This window comes from Myxine glutinosa, chromosome 2 (genome assembly GCF_964187855.1).
Source record: "Myxine glutinosa chromosome 2, kmMyxGlut1.1, whole genome shotgun sequence".
Classification (NCBI taxonomy): domain Eukaryota; kingdom Metazoa; phylum Chordata; class Myxini; order Myxiniformes; family Myxinidae; genus Myxine; species Myxine glutinosa.
The window spans coordinates 28,399,743-28,415,002 of NC_136262.1; the positions used below are offsets into that span (position 1 = coordinate 28,399,743).

At 44.2% G+C, this 15,260-nt stretch overlaps 1 protein-coding gene across 2 annotated transcripts in view; it reads left to right on the forward strand.

Moving 5' to 3' along the window:
• The window catches only part of ATP5F1A (ATP synthase F1 subunit alpha), a 38,310-nt gene that overhangs the window by 22,893 nt on the left and 157 nt on the right, over window positions 1–15,260 (forward strand). For both annotated transcript variants that reach the window (XM_068108559.2, XM_068108558.2), the window contains 7 exons: window positions 811–959; window positions 1,225–1,376; window positions 1,486–1,710; window positions 1,803–1,910; window positions 5,247–5,391; window positions 5,518–5,668; window positions 15,045–15,260. The exon at window positions 15,045–15,260 is cut by the window's right edge and continues 157 nt beyond it. In XM_068108559.2, the coding sequence (XP_067964660.2) occupies window positions 811–959; window positions 1,225–1,376; window positions 1,486–1,710; window positions 1,803–1,910; window positions 5,247–5,391; window positions 5,518–5,668; window positions 15,045–15,126 (1,012 nt within the window). In that variant the 3' untranslated portion in view covers window positions 15,127–15,260. The remainder of the gene's footprint in view (window positions 1–810; window positions 960–1,224; window positions 1,377–1,485; window positions 1,711–1,802; window positions 1,911–5,246; window positions 5,392–5,517; window positions 5,669–15,044) is intronic.

The following is a 15,260-nucleotide window of genomic DNA, read 5'->3' on the forward strand; positions in this document are numbered from 1 at the left end:
TAGTGACTTTTAATTCTATCAATTAATGTATGGAGACAATTTCACCAACCTCTATTCCCCTCCTCCACCTCTATTTGCACTGACCTTCCCTACAAAGCATTTGGAAAAGCGAGCAAGACCGGAACTATTTGCTTCAATCAATTATTTTATCATCATTTAAAATTGGGCCGTAAAGTACATGAAATCCATTTTTTCCAAACTTATCTCTGCTGTCTTGAACCTGGGTTTGAACCTTGACACTGCCATATAATAAACTGTCATCCTGGTGTTTCACAGGCAGGGTGTACCGTACCGTACCTCGATGTGTGTACCCATCCTGGTACCTCGATGTGTGTACCGTACCTCGGATGGACGTTAAACGGGTGTCCCGTCTGTCGGCATTAGTTGGTGGAGAGTAAAGATGTAACGGTGTCCTTCGCGTAGAGTAGGCGAACTATCGCTGGCACTCTGAACAAATTTTATTCCCTTCAGTCAAATGACAGGCTTGGACAGCCAGTTCGGTGCTTGAAGGAATTTGGCCAGAAAAACCTTCCCCATCCAACCCCAAAACGTGGGATAAATTGTGGCCGTTAAAGAAGTAGTTGTAGTTTGATTATTTGGATTCATAAATTCCTTCACTCCCAACCTTCTACCTCTTCTCCATCCTAACACCCTTGATGATACTCATTGTGCACCTTGGCCCCCAATCCTGCCTTATTTCATTCCGTGCAATCATAGATTCGTTAACCTTTCAAAAATTGGAAAGACTTTCTCATTCAAGGTCTTGCTTCCATGTTTGCTTATTTGCTGCCGTCCTTCCTCTACCTCTAGAAAAACTGCCATTGCCGTCGACACAATTATCAACCAGAAACGTTTCAACGAAGGTAAAGATGAAAAGAAGAAGCTATACTGTATCTACGTCGCCATTGGCCAGAAACGATCAACCGTTGCCCAACTCGTGAAGCGGCTCAGTGATGCTGGTGAGTAACTACCGTGAACGGGCCATCGGGATTATAATTGTGGTATAATCACCGAGTGCATACTTCTGCCAGGCTTAACAGTTTACATTTTGTATCCCACTGTTGGGCCGGACCTGCATCCGCTTAACCAAAATCTAATCGGAGTCCATTCACAAGGCCAGTTGCAGGGTTTATGATAAGACATCTGATATCAGGAATATGAGGGGGGGTGGGGAGCACCTTTCCTTTTGTCCAATCACCAAGCACCTTTCCTTTTGTCCAATAGATGCCATGAAGTATACCATTGTTGTGTCTGCTACCGCTTCGGATGCGGCTCCTCTGCAGTACCTGGCTCCCTACTCTGGCTGTTCCATGGGCGAGTACTTCCGTGACAATGGCATGCACGCACTCATTATATACGATGATCTTTCCAAGCAGGTATGCACCTCCCATATCGTGTTGTCGCCTTTGTTGGGTGGTGGTCCTGTGGCAAATTATTATCATTCAATACAGTTGCTTGTAATGCTCATCACTTGTTCCCTGGTAGGCTGTGGCATACCGGCAGATGTCTCTGTTGCTGCGCCGTCCACCAGGCCGAGAGGCTTACCCTGGTGATGTTTTCTACCTGCACTCTCGCTTGCTGGAGCGAGCGGCCAAAATGAACGATAACTTTGGAGGTGGTTCGTTGACCGCCCTGCCTGTCATTGAGACCCAGGCGGGTGATGTGTCAGCATACATCCCAACAAATGTGATCTCCATCACCGATGGGCAGGTCTGCCTTTACCCAGTTTGAGTTTTATTTTATTTGATTATAGTTTGCAATCCATTGTGACTTATCTGACTGGACCTTCTCTTGTGGGACAGATCTTCTTGGAGACAGAGCTGTTCTACAAGGGCATCCGCCCTGCCATTAATGTCGGCCTCTCAGTATCCCGTGTGGGTTCTGCTGCTCAGACCAAGGCCATGAAGCAGGTATTTGAACCAAACGAAGGAAATGCAACAGAAAATCATGTCAACAGGAGCATGATGAGATTAAACGCCATTTATAAAAAAAAATTTGCCGTTTTGGTTGTTTCCTTGTTTGTGTATTTTATGTTTCGGGGGGGTGGAGGGGGAGCCCAAATCATTCCATGGAGCTGATAACCATGATGCAAATTAGACACGAAACCTTTCCACCGAATCTGCATTTTCTGAATGTCCACGTCTTTTTTTGACATCCGTCTGCCTGTTGGTTTCCTATGTGAATTCCTTTGCTCATGATGGAGGTAATAATTTCAAATCCAGTCGATATACTGCAGGTTGTACACTGTCCACTCGTGTCCTTGTAATTCATTTTTGAAAGTTAATTGACGTTTCCTGATGTCCTTGTGTTCCATGTCATGTATGTGCAATCTTCACTCGTAGCCTTACATTGTTTCATAAAAGATAAACAAGACAAAAGTCATGTGATTCGTAATTCAGCCATTGTATATAACATTATTATTACTTTTAATCTTTCGTTTCAGCGATAGATAAGTTGCAAAGCTTTACCTGGAACTCGTATGTTTTTTGGTGTTAACACCTCCTTGTAAGCAGTTGTAAGGTGCAATTGTAATTGGCACAGCACCTATGTGGGTGATGGTGTGATCGGTGCAGTACCTAAACACCTTTGATTCGGTGCTTGCATAACTTGCACACTGGATGATCTGAAGCAGGAGGTGTCAGACTACCTACAGGCATGAGTGCCACATGAGACCTACAGGAAAGTTGGACAGAACTTAGGAGTCAGGATCAATACTTGTCTGAACCGCGGAGGGGCACACACCAGGAACGGCAATTGCAAGGATTTTGCGTAAATGCCGATTTCAGACCATGGGCTCTCAATAACTCTAACAGTGATTTACTGCAATAGCAATCAGTGATAGAAAATACAATGTCATAAACTTTCAAGAAATATTTGGTTCACATTCCTGAGGTTTGTTTCTTTGTAGTTGTAGTGTGTGTTTTGTTCCCTGGTATTCTTTCTTCAAATTGTTTCTTCGATCTCCTTCGAAATACGATGTATGGCTCGTGCTAAATCATCAATTTCGTGATCTTCGTGTCTTTTTGACCGAGGAATCGTGACTTTCTGAGCACATTTTGAGAATGACATTTTAGATTCTTCGTCGAATTTCACAACTTTTCTGTTGTTTCTTGGGAAAATGTTTTGGTGCATAATAATCTCGAGAAGTTGCTCTTTCTATCCATATAAAATCTCAATTTGGTCCCTGTGGTCATATTTTGACTCTGTTCGGCTTTTTCTCGCTAAGAGAAATGCCCCCAAGTGTCTGCTTTTGCCAGAGCCGAGCCAGACATACAAACAAACAAACAAAAACTTTCTTTTATATACAGACTTGGCATTTAATATGGAATATTTTTTTTGTGGGGGTGAACTTATTTTTCAAGATGACTTAGAACCAAAAGTTCATTGGAATTATGTTGAAATTATTCTAGATTTTGTTAATGTGACCTTTAAAAGAAACAAAAACCACATTTGACATTTCAAAGCAAATAAATTGATCCTTGAAAGTGATGTAAACTGATATCGAACTCAATTCATGGACAGTACTGTGTTCAACTTCTGTGCGTTTTCCAGAAGTATCTTTTTATTTTGCACATTAGCCAAAATTTTTTTTAAACAAAAACAAAAGTTAAATTACGACTGGGATTACAGACAGTAAAATTACAGTTCAGTACTTCGTGTAACCCCCACGAGCATTCAGGAGAGCACGTACACGTTGAGGCATGCTGTTCACGAGATTTGCCAAGGTTTGGACAGGAATCGCTTGCCATGCAGTTACAATAGCCTGCTGTAATTTACGCACAGACGCAGGCTGCTGGTCCAAGTTGTCGATTTGACGCGTTAATTCTGCCCACAAGTTCTCTATCGGATTCATATCCGGGGACATGGCAGGCCACTCCATATGCTCTACACCACGGTCAGCAAGAAAGTGTTGGATCATGCGAGCACGATGAGGCCGTGCATTGTCATCTTGGAAGACAAAGTTTCCTTGAAAGGCTGCATGAACAAATGGAAGCAATGTTTCTTCCAGAATGGCCCTGTGCTTGACCTGGTTCAGGTTTCCATTCAGAACAACCAGGTCAGTTTTGCCCCCTGCATGAAAAGCAGCCCAAACGGTCACCCCACCACCTCCAGCTTGGACTCTTGGATCTATACAATCTTCGTTGTAGGCTCCATGCACTTGTCTGCGCACTCGGACGTGGCCATCTTGACGATAGACCAGAAATCTAGACTCGTCACTGAAGATCACGTGATTCTAGTGTCCTGGCTGCCATTGACGGTGCTCTCTGGCCCACTGCAATCGGCGCTGGCGGTGTTGTCTGGTCAGACGTGGCTTTCTCAGGGGACGCCTGGCACGATAGCCTGCTTGAACCAGTCGTTGGTTGACTAGCCTTCTGGATACAGGCACATTTGTCAGTTGCTGCCACTCAGCCCTAAGCCGATTAGCTGACTTGGTACGGCCATTGCGGACTAACCGGTGCAGCTGGCGATCATCCCTCCTTGTGGTTCTGCGGGGACGTCCTGGCCTCGGTATTGGAGTAGGGACACCCCTCTGAGCATTTCGTTTCAGGATTTTTGACACCTGACCTTGAGTGATGCCATACTGCCGAGCAATTGCACGCTGTTTCATGCCGGAATTTTGTAAAGCCACCACTAAATGACAAACAGCATTGTCGAGTTGACGGACCATCTCCAGGGGAAGCGGCAATAACTTTGGTAGATGTGCAGCAGTTGTTTTCCACTAATACAGAACGCAACAACCCTTATATACCCGATTGTGAAGCCAATCGTCAAATGTACCTGTCCGTACATTTTGTCACGCCACCTGTGATATAATCCTGTTATTGACTTCTTGCTGCGACAGACAATCAGTGACATGGTTCTTTTAACAAAGAAATCACCGAAGCGTAAAAGAAACTCACCAGATTGATATACCGAGTTCAGAAAGTAAACCCAAGTCAAGAAAAAAAAAAAAAAATCCATATTAAATGCCAAGTCTGTATATAGAAGATATATACATCACAAAACTCTTCAAACATGAATCAAAGTATTTTGGCCACTGACCAATGAAAAAACTCAAGTAAACCACTTGTCTGTGAATGAAAGGAAATGCTCTTATTGAATACATTCGTGGTAAATTATTGAGAAATAACCGACTATGCTGGTACCAGCACCGTGTTCTGCAGCATTCTTGCCTATCCACGGAAGATCGTGAAGTTTAATGTAATGTGATTCTCAATGATTCTCACTCCACGATGCCCCCTCAGGTGGCTGGTTCCATGAAGCTGGAGCTGGCGCAGTACCGAGAAGTGGCCGCCTTTGCGCAGTTCGGCTCTGACCTGGATGTGTCCACGCAGCAGTTGCTGAATCGTGGTGTCCGTCTCACAGAGCTGCTCAAACAGGGCCAGTACGGTACGCAGATCTTTGTGGTACAAGTGTAGTCCCATGTGCACCTAGATGGTCTTTGACATTTTGGCCTTTATTTTGATTTTTGGTAGTCAAAATTGATCTGCATTTTCATGCAATCACTGTCTGCAGTGCCTATGGCCATTGAGGAACAGGTGTTTGTCATCTTTGCTGGTGTACGTGGCCACCTCGACAAAGTGGATCCAAACAAGATCACAAAGTTTGAGGCCGCATTCTTGTCACACATCCGCAGCCAACAGCAGGAGCTCCTTTCCATCATCAGGTGAGTTCCTTTGCTTTGATATTTGGTGATCAGGCTCATGCAAGCAAGATATTATTTTGTTACATTAATCAAGAAGCTGTTTGCTGATGAGCACTGGAGGACCAGATTACCCTTGGAAGGTTTGTATGAGTGATTATTTTAAGCTTTAATTGGTGGTGGTCCGTTCTGGTGGATAAAAAAACCTCACCTCTTGGTTTGCAGGTGAGAGCATTTGAGATGCAGTTTATCTGCGGCTGTTGTGGTTTATTTTTATTTTTATGCCTCGGCCGCTAAAGTCGTTGGAGGCATTATGTTTTTGGGTTTGTCCGTCTGTCCATCCGTGATAGGCTTTTGTTGCTGTGATAACTATAGAAAGGGCTAAAGGGATCCAAGTCAAACTTGGTACAGGTATTTATTATGATGCAAAGATAACCTGTTTCGATATCGACATCAAAGGTCAGAGGTCGTGTTCGATTTAAAAATGTGATACTTAAGAACAGTTCAAGGGATTAAATCAAACTTGGTACAAGTATGTCTAATGATGTAATAATGTAGGTGGAGGCATATCGATAAACGTCGCGACGTTTAAGTGTGCCGTTCTAGTTGTTTATGCCTTTGCTGAGGTTTTTCATTTTCGTATTCGGGTTGTGCATCTGTTATAGGTTTTCGTTACTGCGATGACTTAAGAACGGCTGTATGACCATGGGCTCTCAATAACTAACAGTGATTTACTGCAATAGCAATCAGTGATAGAAAATACAATGTCATAAACTTTCAAGAAATATTTGGTCAAATTTGGTCAGTCAAATTTGGTAGAAGTATGTATAATGATTTAAAGATGAACTGACAAGGTTATGTGGTCAAAGGTCAGAGGTCCCATTAGGTTAAAATGCTGTTTCCATGCGAACTTGTGAACCAGTGATGGGATTTTGACCAAACTCAGTGCAAGTATATATTATGATGCAAAGCTGAACTGATGAGATTTGGGCATCAAGAGGTCAAAGTCAGAGGTCATGGGTAAAAAAAAAAAAGTGATACTTGAGAACAGCTGAAGGGATTTCTCTCAAATTTGGTATTATCTCTATATACTCAAGAAATATGGATTTAAGATCGAAAGATGAACGAGGCAAGATTACAGAAGGTCAGCTTTTTGTCCCCCGTCGCACCGCGGAGCGAAAGGGGACCATGGTTTTCCCCTCCGTCCGTGTGTCCGTCCGTCCATCTGTGCGTGCGTGCGTAAGCGAAGGACCGCATTCGAATTTGGTGTGGGTGTGCAACCCACGTCAAAATCCAAGATGGCCGCCGCCATGTATGTCTGAACCTTGTGAGCGAAATATCTTGACAAATAAACGAAGTACCAACTTCTAATTTGGTGTGTGGGTGCATATCGGCACAAGGAAGAACACTATTAAAAATTGGGTCGCCACGTCAAAATCCAAGATGGCCGCCGCCATGTATGTCTGAACCTTCTAAGGTGGAAAAGTTTCTGTCAACCCTCGACTCTGATTCTGCAACTGGACCCGACGGCATCAGCCCACGGGTCCTAAAATCCTGTTCTTCCGCTCTTTCACTCCCTCTCTCTGTTCTCTTCACCCTCTCTTTTGCTCAAGGTCAACTGCCATCTGCTTGGAAATCAGCCAACATCACCGCTTTGCACAAAAAGGTGCAAAAACAGACCCTAGCAACGACAGACCAATCAGCCTTCTCCCAATTATCAGCAAAGTCATGGAATCCATCATTGCTTCGGATATGAAATCTTTCCTCTTCTCCAATGGCTTGATCTCTGATCATCAATTGGCGGTTTCAGACCAGGTCACTCTACTCTGGACATGCTGCTTCTGCTGTCTCAACAATGGATGGAGGTCCTCAATGCCAAACAGGAAATTAGAGCTGTCTCCCTCGACATATCACGTCCTTCGATACAGTCTGGCACCCCGCTCTGCTCACCAAACTCTCCTCCTTTGGTATCCATGGAAATCTCCACGCATGGCTGGCGGACTTCCTCTCTCGTCGTAGTCAACGTGTGGCCCTGAATGGGTTTCTCTCATCTCCTCTTCCTGTTCAGGCTGGAGTTCCCCAAGGCAGTGTTCTGGGCCCTGTGCTTTTTCTGGTCTTCATAAATGATCTCTCTGACTCTCTTGAAAATCCTCTCTATCTCTTTGCTGATGACTCCACTCTCTGCCGCTCCATTCCTCATCCCTCAGATCGGCAATCTGCAGCCTCCTCACTCTCTGCAGACCTGGACAAAATCACAGACTGGGCAAACAAGTGGAACATGTCTTTCAATCCTGACAAATCTCACACTCTTACGATGTCTCTCCGAAAAGACCGACTGGACAACCGTCCCATCTACTTTCTGAATAATCCTCTCCAAGAAGTTCTTTCGCTCAAGCTTTTGGGTCTCACGATCTGCCATGATCTTTCCTCGGAAAACCACATTTCCCAGCTGGCCTCCAAAGCCAGTCGCCGACTGGGCATCCTCCGTCGTGCGAAGTCCTTCCTTGGCACACCTGAGCTCCTCACCACATACAAGGCTTTCATCCGCAGCTCAATGGAGTACTGCTCTCCCCTCTGGGTTGGTGTTCCTGCCTCACACCTAGCTCGTCTTCACGCTGTTGAAACCAAAGCGTTCAGAATCATTGGAATCTCCCGCGATGACGCTATCTCCGAGGGCCTTTCACTTAATCACCGCAGGCAGGTTGGTGGTCTTTCCGTCTTCTACCGACTACTCTCCGGCCTTGCTCCCCCAGCTCTCTCTGGGCTCTGTCCCCCAAATATTCCTGCAGGTCGCACAAGATCTGCCTGCAACCCTCTTATGGTTAAACTGCCAAAATCAAGACTCTTTGCTCACCTTCACTCCTTCATTCCTCTTTTCTCCCACCTCTGGAACAAACTCCCTCACTCTCTTAAATCCCACTCCTCCTTCCAGGTCTTTAAAACGGCTGTTCACCACCATCTCTTATCTTCCCCAATCCAGAACCTTGATCTTTTCTACCCCCGCTAATTTCACCCCAAATCCACTTTTTTGAGGTGAATTTTGTCTTCTTTCCTGGAAGTCCTTGGTGTCCTTGCGCTTTATACCTATCCTCCCTCCCCCCAGGCCCTCTCCCTCCCACACATCTCCCGATGTCCCTGCTCTCAAATGTTGTGTTTGTGTGCTTCCTCCCCTTCTCTCCCCATCTTGTCGACCGCTCCCCTTTTTATATACTTTGTTTGCTTGTTTGTTTGATGTTTGTTTGATAAATGTTAGCTCTTTCACGAGCCTCGACTCTGCATACAACAAAAAAAAAAAAAAAAAAAAAAAAAAAACGTTGTGAGATGAATATCTTGAAAAATAAGCGAAGTACCAACTTCTAATTTGGTGTGTGGGTGTATATCGGCATAAGGAAGAACGCTATTGTAAATTGGGTCGTCACGTCAAAATCCAAGATGGCCGCCTTGCGTCTTCCACTTTGTCAACTCGCATCACTTCACCGACGGGGGCCCTAATAGTCAGGTTCACTATGTCAATAAATTATATTTCGTTCAAAATCATGGTAGATTAGCAAACCTATACATTTTTGGAAAGGTTATAGCATAAGGAAACTAAAAATCAATGTTTACATTTGGAGAGATACCTGTATGGCGGCCATTTTGGATTTTCAAAATGGCACTGTAAAATACATATTTTGTTCTATTTCTGCCTCTAATTACCCTAAAAACTTTTTAAAATATACCAAACCTATATTTTGAGGGACAAGGAATCCAATGAAAGTATCAAATTAGTGCTATGGGGAATGGTAAGACACGAATCAAAGGTTTTGAATTGCAAAATACTGTCTTTATATTCGCGATAAGTTGCATAATCAAATACATGTTATCATTTTGTACAGACAGTTAATAACATCAAAATGTGTCACAATAATTCATATCACCAAACATACACAGGCAGTCAGCAAAATCATATATACACATGCAGTCAGTATAACTTCACATCTACACAGGCAGTCAATGACAAAATATACACAGGCAGTCAATGGCATCAAACATACACGATTACAGAATATGCCATTTAGAGTTCGTCATCACTGTCCTGTGTGTCGTATCCGACAATATAGTCCGCATCGTTTTCACAGTCCGTTCCACACAAGCAAAGGTCGGTCAAATTGATTGGCAAATCGAATTGGTCGAATGGTCGATCGAATCGAATTCGATTAATCGAATCGATCGAATTGGTCGAATGGTCGATCGAAACGATTGGTCGAATGGAATTGGTCGATTGGTCGAATTGGTCGAATCGAATTGGTCGGAATTGGCAAATGTAAACATTGATTTTCAGATTTTCCATGTAATAACGTTTCCAAAAATGTATAGGTTTGCTAATCTACCATGATTTTGAACGAAAAAACAGTGAACCTGACTATAGGCGTAACGTAACGCTTGTCCTCTCAATTTTTCCTTTTAATTCATTCATCTCCCTCTTTTCATTCCTTCACTCATTCGTTCATTGGCTTAGCGGTGGCTAAGCCTGGTGTTGGCTTTGCGGTGGCTAAGCCTGGTGTTGGCTTAGCGGTTAGGGTGCCGGCTTGGGATCCTAGGATCCTGGGTTCGAATCCCGGTCGATCGCTGAATTAACGCCAGGGGGGTTGACTCAGCCTGTCATCCTTCCGAGGTCGGCAAATTTGAGTACCAGCTTGCTGGGATGAATGATCTCGGTATGTACCCCGGTTTAGAATAGGTGCACTGTATCCCTGCGCATCGTAAGAGCATGACCAAGGGTTGGTGTCAGGAAGGGCATCCGGCCATAAAAACATTGCCTCATTCAGGGCACCATGATTGTCATGGGGCCCGCAAGGCTAACCCCTGCTGTCGCGGGGAAAAATGGCCTTAAAACGATCATTCAGTCATTCATTCATTCATTCACTCATTCGTTCATTCCCTAAATTTTGCCCACCAATCCATCAATTTGTCCCTTCAATTGTTCACTGTTATTCGTTTCTTCTTTTAATTCTCCCTTCAATCAATTCATTTGTTCCTTCATATTACCCTCTATTCCATTAATTTTGTTTTCCAATCGTTCATTCATTCCCTTCATTTCATTTCTTTGTTCATTCATTCCCCCTTTAATTTCCCTCATATCACCCACCATCTAGTTGATGGAATAGAGGGTTGGTGGTGGTCCGTGGTTGTTAGGGTTAGCACGTGTGACTACAGACCTAATTTGTCACTTCATTTCTCCCATAAATTGTTTTAGCCTGGCCTGGAGGGTCATCGCACCTGCTTCCTCGTTCGATCGCTCGGGAATGTAGGAGGTTCCTTCAGCTTATTACTTGGTGTTGATCTAATGGTTAGGGCGGCGGGCTTGGGGTCCTGAGTTGAATCCCGTTGAATTAACGCCAGGTGGAGTTGACTCAGCCTGTCATCCTTCCGAAGTCGGCAAAATGAGTACCAGATAACTGGTTATGGAGGGGCATTGCATCAGCGGCAGACACGCCCACAGAAAAATGATGCAACCAGCAACCGGGTGGCTGCACACGAACCACCCACCACCACTTTCAGCTTGTGGAATAAATGGCTCATTGTTTGTCCTGCATCATGAATAGATAGCTATCTCATTTGCATAATGGGTTGCAATGCTTCCGAAAACATGTTATATTTCCCCCCATTTTAGATCAGGTGGTTCTCCTTTAATGGCATAATTATTCCCACATTATTGTGTGGTTGTTTGGGGAAAGCCTGGCCCTAATCTTTCATGAACCGGCTTGCCAGGCATGTCGTCCAATTGAGGGAGGGCAGGAATTTGGAATTTCACCAGGGTGCTGGCAATAGCTCACCTACACTTTGAAGGACACCCTGGAGTCTTTAATGTCCACCAGCTTATGCCAGCAGACGGGATGCCCATTCCATGTCCATGTGAGGGACGGAAAATCATTGATTCACCCTGCCAGTGGAACACTGGGATGACGGTTCATAGCCAGGCTGACACTGAAACCCAGACTAGACGGCTTTGAGGCGAGTGTGCGAACTTTTGGCTGTCCTGCCAGCCCCGTTTTATCTGAGGCCATTTTTGCAATGCACATGTAGGGCAATGCCCTCTGGAACAGCATTTGTCTGTCCATATGTATGTATGTGTGTATGTATGTCCCTTCCGCTGGCATTTTGCGGAATCCCTTTAAAATTCGTTTTCTCTGCAAACATTTGTCCGTCCGCAAACATAGCGGCTCCTCCTGTAGAATTTTTTTTTTAATGATAATTACGTGGTATGAGCGCCATCTTGGAAAAACCGAAATTTGTTTCACTTCTATCTCCGAATATGCTCCATGGAAAAAATTTAAAGGTGGCCCATTGTAAATTACTCCCTGTGCGGAATAACATAATCGTGTGATTACCCTTGGTGAATATCTCAGGGTAGCACGGAAAGCCAAACGAGCTTTACTCCGAGGCACACGGTTCAAAATGTGGCCAAGTTAATACACGCGGGGAAGGGGAGGAGGAGGAGGAGGAGGATGCTGAAGAGCACTTGCCTCAAGTGCGGATTCTACCTGCAGTCCTCAAACCTGCAAAAAAATAACTCGAACGACACCGAATTAAAAATGTACAAAAATAACAGGTTTATTCAAAGAAATGCCGGTACAAAATATAACACTGCGAAACAATTTCCTATATGGGAGCGCTCCCGCAACAGACCCACACCCGGACACAGGGAAAGATAACGATTAATAAAATAACTGTGTGTGGTTATTTCGTGCACTTAGCTCTGATCACTGGTGGTGGGTGTGGGGTAGGGGGGTCTCGTCAAGAATCATCGGCCCCGAGCGCGCAGTCTGGGCCCAGCTCTGTTCTTGGCGGGAAGAAGGCCGCAGTCCGCTCGTTCGCGCATTGCTTGGCCTCCACCGAGCGTCCTCTCACTCCTGGCCTTGTCGAGCACGAAGCGAACAAGAGTTGTCGCGCAGCTCCTCGTTCCCAGCTCTTGGTTCGCAACTCTGCCTCCTCACAATCCCCAACAAGGTCTTGGCACACTGTCACCCACACCAAGGTCCAGAACGTGAAGAAAGGGGGAGAATCGACGGCGCACAACCTTATCCACCAAAGTCTGGACCCAAGAGAGACAAAATGTCTGCCTCGCTAGTATTTTGTCCGTGCCGCTGTGACGTCGTCCGTCCTCTTCACCAATCAGCCCGTCCCATCTTTTCAATCCTCTGTCCCCCAATGTCCCGACCAATCACGGCTCTCCACGGCGTGACCTTCGGCCTGCCTGTCCTTGCGGTGATGTCGTGGCTGCGATGCTAGCGGTATTGTTCATGCCTGGCTTCCGGTGGTTTTATTATTAATTAGTGGAGTTGACGGGCGATTTTAACTCGTGTCCAATGCAGTGCAATAAGGGACATGGGGATAAATGACAGAGGGAACATACAAGGAATTGATTAACATAATCCCTGAGCTAAATAACATGCCCCCCCCACCTCCCCCTTAACATTAATTAACATTGATTAACAATAATTGATTAGCAAGTACTTATTACATCAAGGTTTCCACACGACATTTGGAGCACCTTCCGATACAAATATACCTGGACTAAAGTAATCACTGCCTACCCCCTACAAACGTAGCAACATGTTAATGATTGTCATAGGACATAGATGCACTTCATTAATGTCATAAATCGACAAGTACAACGCTTTATCCAACCAGTAAGAATTTTCGTGAGCGTGATGTAGGGATAAATTGGTCGAGAAAAAAATAACGATGACATCATTGGTCACGTGGTTTGGCAGCCATATTTTTAGTGTAGCCCATAATATGGTAATGCTGTCTGGAACAGTGTTTGTCTGTCCGTCCGGTGTATGTATCCATGTCCCTTACAAACGTCCACCATTCAGAGCGGAGGATCTGGTCATGACAGGAAGACAAGACAGCAGGTCCTCCACTCAGCAGATCCAGGCCTGGCTACGCTATGTACAATTTTCTTTTCTTGATTTAAAGTTCAAGTAAAACTCCGTCCACACAGCGATTTAAAAACAAACTAGAACAATGCGACTGTCACTAATATGCCTCCGCATAGTCCCACAATGGGTAGATGCCATCACTCTGCATATGTATGGGTCGGGGATCACGTTTTTGAAGTTTCGTGTTGATCGGACAAGATTCGTTCTTCTATCCAAGATGGCTGCCAAACCACATGACATGACCATTTTCAAACTATATGCAACATTGCTGTTAGTTATTTGTAAAATTTCGCATCGATAGGGTGAGCGGTTTCAGAGATATAATTATTTAATATTTTCATTCACTCCAATATGGCTGATGTCATAAAGGAGACCTTTGATGTCATAAATTTAATATTTCAATACAAATGGGTCATAGATCATGTGCATGCAATTTCAGATTTTTAGGATAAGGAAAATCGATTAAAACATTTTGGCTGGTATACTACCTCACCTGTGATGTCATCATTATGCTTTTGTTCCCCATTGGGAGTACTTGACAATGTGGCAAGTAAAAAAAAAAAAAAAAAAAAATTTCAACGGTTTCCGAGAAATAATTTTTTAATTATTTGCCTTTAATCCAGGATGGCTCCTATACCATATGACCTATGACGTCGCAATTATCATAAAAACATTCTGCATGGGTCACTCCTACCCTGAAAGTTTCATCTCAATCGGACATATGGTTGCTGAGAAAAACTAGGTTTAGCCCATACGGACGGATGGATGGACAACCCGAAAACATAATGCCTCCGGCGACTTTGTCGGCGGAGGCATAAAAAAAATTAGTTTCGACACTTGGTGCAGAAAAGTTTTCCCATTCCCCCTCCATCCAGCAGAATTGCCCAATTAGGCCAGGGTTCATGGCTTTCCAGTTGTGACCATTAAGGCAAGGTTCTTTCACTCAGAGAAGTTGGACCACCTGTGCAGAGAGTAACAGGGTTTTGTGTGTGCCCAGGCCATAATTTTTTTTTTTTTTTTTTAACCATTTGAGTTATTTTCGTCAATTTTCAACAAACCTTTATTTTATAATGAGAATATGAAGAATATTGATTAATAAACTTTACATATTTCTGTATTAAAGCTGTTTTCAAGTTTGGTTCGATACTTTCAAGTTTGGTTCGATGTACATTGCCACCCGCACCAAACAAAGCAGATGTGGATCGACTGCATTTTGGGATGATTTCTTAATGCATGGAATGGTCTTCCTGGAAGGATGCTGATAGCAGAGACGGCAGGTAGTGTTTAAGCTGGAATTAGGGAGGTACCTAGAAGCATCGGGGGTAGAGGGATGCATGGCAGAAATGACAGTCCTGATTGCCTCCTGCATTCAACGTCCTTGTATTAATGTACTTTGTTATAAATTTTCTGCAAAATGGCGGTTTTCATGGAAAAGCTAACAATAACATGTTTTTTTTGTTTTTGCTCGGCAGGAATGAAGGTCAAATCTCACCGCAGACCGAGGCCAAGTTGAAGGAAGTTGTCATCAACTTCCTGTCTACCTTTGAAGCCTGATCAATTTTTCATTTTTTACATTGACAGGGTTTATTTTTGTTTTTAAAATTCCCCTAATTTTGCCATCGATTCCTGTTCAGACGGTTGTTTTGAGTGGTCCTTGCCCAGTGGGAATATTGGCATCGACTCGGGGC